General features: G+C 41.2%; 1 protein-coding gene across 1 annotated transcript; it reads right to left on the reverse strand.

The window, feature by feature from the left end:
* Positions 1 to 1,975: 1,975 nt before the first annotated feature.
* Positions 1,976 to 4,506, reverse strand: LOC104948488 (fibrillin-2-like; the record flags this gene model as incomplete). The annotated part of the gene is made up of 4 exons (XM_010774692.1): positions 1,976 to 2,214; positions 3,320 to 3,439; positions 4,169 to 4,297; positions 4,390 to 4,506. Coding segments are annotated over 4 exons (605 nt in total), but the record flags the coding sequence as incomplete, so codon positions are not given.
* Positions 4,507 to 5,105: the final 599 nt, after the last annotated feature.

Raw genomic sequence — 5,105 nt, forward strand, 5'->3', positions numbered from 1 at the left:
TAAAAACAAACAATAGAATCCTCAAATGAACTCTAAAATGGAGAGGAAGCCAGAGGAGGGAAGCCAGAGGAGGGAGGCCAGAGGAGGGAAGCCAGAGGAGGGAAGCCAGAGGAGGGAAGCCAGAGGAGGGAAGCCAGAGGAGGGAGGCCAGAGGAGGGAAGCCAGAGGAGGGAAGCCAGAGGAGGGAGGCCAGAGGAGGTGTGATGTGCTCATGCTTGCGTGTTCCTGTGAGCAGCCGAGCCGCAGCGTAATCTAGACGCGTAGAAAGAAAGGCATGAGTTACACGCTCAAAGTCTAAAAAGGATCAAACCGGTTTCATTCTGGAGCCTCAAGTGATAAGAACTGGACTGAACCACAGAGTTCATCTGTTTATCCAATTTAAAAGCACTGTCGATGTTGACGCCCAGATTAGTGACCGTGGGTTTTGCACACGCACTATGCAGGGAACCCAGGTCAATGGAAGGGACTCCACCATTTGGTCCAAACACAATGACCTCCGTTTTGCTCTCATTTATATTTTAAAAGTTTAGCGCCATCCAGGCCTTTAAGTCATTGAGACACCAGGGGCATCAGAGAGCTGGTGGTTTTTTTTAGGGGAAGGTATTAGGCTGGGAGTCGTCTGCATAAAGGTGGTGGGAGACGCCATGTTCTCTAAAAATTAGTCCAGAAGAAGAAGGTATAAAGAAAAGAAAATGGGCCCCAAAATAGAACCTTGGGGAACTCCACAGGGTAGGGGGGCAGAAGAAGATGCAAAGCCACCAAGTCTAACAGAGAAAGATCTCTGGGGCAGATAGGACCTGAACCACTCGAAGGCAGCGCCCCTGATACCCACACAGTGCTCTAGACCAGAGATAAGGATGGAGAGGTCAATCGTATCAAAAGGCAGCTGTGAGGTCTAAGAGCATAAGGATGTCACCAGAGTCTGTAGTGACCAGGAGGTCATTGAACACTCTTAGAAGGGCAGACTCAGTGCTGTGAAGCGCTTTAAAACCGGACTGAAACATAAAGATATTGTGTGCATGTATAAAAGACTGCAGCTGTCAGAGTACGGTTTTCTCCAATATCTTTGAAATAAAAAGGAAGCTTCGAGATGGGTGTGTAATTTGAGAAGACAGAAGTGTCCAGATTAGGTTTTTAAATCAGGGGTGCCACAACCGCTTGTTTAAAATAAACTGCCACAGAACCGGACTCTAGGCTGCTATTTATAATTGTATGGACATTAGATCCCAGTGTCCCATATCCAGGGTTCATACACTTTTTCACCAATGATTTTCAATGCTTTACCTATTTTCCATGACCAAAAGAATGACTCAGCAGTACCACTGAAAATTGTTTATTTTAACATGGAACAGGAAAATAAGGTCTGAAACATGTTGTGCCGATCTGAAACAAATCAAATAGCTTCTACACGCTAAATCAACTCAAATCTCTCACCAGCAAAACACCTCGTCAGTTAAATGCCATTTCACGTTTCATTACTATACGATACAGTATTTATTATCATTATAGTATTACTATTTGTCATTAGCTAAAATATAAATTATATTTGATGCAATTTTAGTTAAATTTCCATGACTTTTCCAAAACTTTGGGAAAAATATTTTTTTCCATAACTTTCCCAGGGCCTGGAATTAGCATTTTGAATTTCCATGACTTTTCCAGGTTGTTAATGACCGTAAGAACCCTGAGTATCGTATCGTTCTGTATCATCTCTTATTGTATCGTCCCATACAGTATACTATTGTATTGAATTGCATAGTTTGGTATCGTATTGTATGGCATGGTATGGCATGGTATCATGTGGTATCGTATGGTATCGTTCTGAATTGCATCATCTCATATCGTATTGTAACGTATGCTATAGTATGTTACCGTTTTGTATCGTATAATCTCAGATCGTATCTTATCCTACCATGGTATATCGTATCGTACCACATCGTCTCCTATGTTATTATTACGTATCATATGTGTCCCCTCACCCCTGTCCGGCCCTGTAGAAGCCCCCGGGGCAGCCGCACTGATACCCTCCGTCGGTGTTGGAGCAGCCGTACATGCAGGGGTTGGAGCTGCCGCCGCTGCACTCGTTCACGTCCTGGCAGCCGCTGCCACCCTGCTCGAAGTCAAAGCCGGAGGGACACACACACTTAAAGCTGCCCAGTGTGTTGTAGCAGGAGGCGGAGCCACACACCGACGCTCCCTGACACTCGTTCTCATCTGAAGGGGGAAAAGTGCAGAGACAGAAGATGAGAATGTGTACGAGAAAAATATGGTGTTATTCTTCCATTCAAGATAAGTGAGTTCAAGTATTTAATTCTGCATACAGCATAAATCAAATTGATAGGCTTATGCAAGAGGTCTTTTTAATATTTGTCATTACTTGCCACTTAAAAAAATGAATCATAGAAATACTGGTGTCACAACATGTTTCCGATAACTTTACTTTTTCTGTGGGATAACTGTCGATCGAATATATAACGCAAATATTTTCTATCAAGAATCAAGTTGTGAATTGATTCAAATGTCGATTTTTTTAATAAATCGGTTTCCCCATCCACCCTTAATGCCTTGTAACAAACTAACTAAACTAATTAAGAGTTAGATAAAACCAGATCAATCAAGATATATATTTATTTTGAGAAATGGTTATTACATTATTCCTCAAACATAAGAATTTTCTTTAATCACTTTACACTAATAACTTAAAGAGGACCTATCATGCAAAATGCACTTTTGTACGTCTTTTATACATGAATATGTGTCCCCGGTGTTCCAGGGAACTCACCAAGTGTCAGAAAACACAACCCCTCTCTATTTTCCTCCATACCCAAATCTCTTAAAAAGGGGCTGCAACGGATCTGATACAGACTGATCCAGATTTGAACATTTCTATGACGTCACAGAAGTGGCGCTACGGCTATTGGGCCAACTCCACCAATCAGGAGGAGACAGCCATGGAAATTGCCGTTCAAAGCGCTGGAGACGCTGTAGTACATATGCCAGGCCTGTAGATGGTGCTGTTCTCACAGAATCAGCCCATGCAAAGACAGTGTTAAATTGAGCGAAATGAGGAATGGCTAAAATGCATGATCTGTTTGGTGTTTTGAAAAATAAAAAGTATAAATATGCCTTATATAGGTATGGTCCTACACTATATTATTCAAATATAGCATGATAGGTCCACTTTAAGGAGACATCATATTTTTACATACATTATGGAACAATTTATAACTTAACATATTGCTGCAGCCTTATAATAAGCCTTGAGCCCCAGATCCTTTATCCACAGGACAAACTCCCAGAATGCATCAGTGGGACTCACCCACGCACTGGTTCCACTGGTAGTGCTGCACGTAGCCCTGAGGACAGCCGCAGCGGAAACCTCCCATCATGTTCTGACAGCCGTGCTGGCAGCGGTGGTTACTGCCACACTCGTCCACATCTGAGCAAAAAGAAAATACACTTTTAATCTCTCGGGTTCATTTCAGTGCAAACACTGATTTCTGACAAATGAAAAACACCAGAAACTTGTCAACGTTCCCATGACTTTGGAATTAAACATGACATTGCTACTATTTGTACTTTTTCTAGCATAAAGTATGCTCACTAGCCCCTTGATCTGTATCTTCAGCGTCCCTGAAGGATTTACCTGTTTCACTGCAAATGAGATCAAAAATATTGCCTCTCTTTTAGCCTGCAGGCATCATTTGCTTTTTGCTGCTTGTTTAAAATACTTAATGTCCTTCATATACTTAAGAGAACATGAATTACAATATAAGGGGTTGCTCCAATACGTTTTATAAAACTTATCCTATTCTCTCTTTTATGAATTGTATTCCTTCTTAGGAAAATTGACAGGACTTTTTTTGCTATGTGCAGACGAGACTGGTTGAATTTAATGTTGTGATAAATGGTGATTGTCTTCATTGATTGTCTGTGTGATTGCCCGATCAACCTTCTCTTATATTTCAGTTATTTAATTCCTTTCATATATATTTTAGTTTTTTGTCAACGGGATCTATTTTGGCCAAGCTTGTATACCGTGGTCTCGTGTTACCAAACGTCTACTTTCAGACAGTTCTAAGTTGTTTCTTGACAACCACAAAAAGATACAGGTAGAAGAACAAAAAAAGGACCTTGTGTGACAGATCTTCCTTCAGCGTGTACTCACCCTCACACTCCACGCCGGTGCCGTCCAGGGAGAAACCTTTAGAGCATTCACAGTTGAAGCTGCCGGGCGTGTTGACGCAGGCAGCTCTGGTTCCACACGCCGTGTTCTGAGCAGAGCACTCATTGTTGTCTGCAAACAGGGGGACAAAAACACATTAAAGATGCTACATTTGTCCCTCTTTAGACATTATTTTTAGTGCAGGCCGTCACTGATGCACTCACCGATGCAGGCCGTCTGGTGCTGGGTGAAGCCGGGGGGGCACTTGCAGGTGAAGCCTCCGATGGTGTTCACACACATGAACTGGCAGTTATGTTGCTTAGACGAACATTCATCAATATCTGGGAGGGAAACAAGAAAACACTTAATATCTGTCAAAACAAAAAAACTAGGCTAAAAAGCAATAAAGTTTGTTTATATTATATATTATAATTATGAGAGCAATATTACGTCTGTAGCACACATTATTAAGAATATACAGCTCCCAGTAGAACAGAGTGTTAAGGGCAACAATACTGAGTACTAAGTATGAAATTGTGTATATTAGAATATATACGGTGTTGTATTCAATAATGAATATACTGTTAAACACCTGAACTTTTGAAAGAACATCCATAACATTCATCTGTTTGCAATCTATTACACTGAACAAAAATATAAACGCAACACTTTTGTTTTTGCTCCCATTTTTCATGAGATGAACTCAAAGATCTAAAACATTTTCTAATACACAAAATAACCATTTCTCTCAAATATTGTTCACAAATCTGAAAAAATCTGTGATAGTGAGCACTTCTCCTTTGCCGAAATAATCCATCCCACCTCACAGGTGTGGCATATCAAGATGCTGATTAGACAGCATGATTATTGCACAGGTGTGCCTTAGGCTGGCCACAATAAAAGGCCACTCTGAAACATGCAGTTTTGCTTTATTGGGGGG

Source organism: Notothenia coriiceps, unplaced genomic scaffold (genome assembly GCF_000735185.1).
Source record: "Notothenia coriiceps isolate Sejong01 unplaced genomic scaffold, NC01 NC01_scaffold00014417, whole genome shotgun sequence".
NCBI classification, from domain to species: domain Eukaryota; kingdom Metazoa; phylum Chordata; class Actinopteri; order Perciformes; family Nototheniidae; genus Notothenia; species Notothenia coriiceps.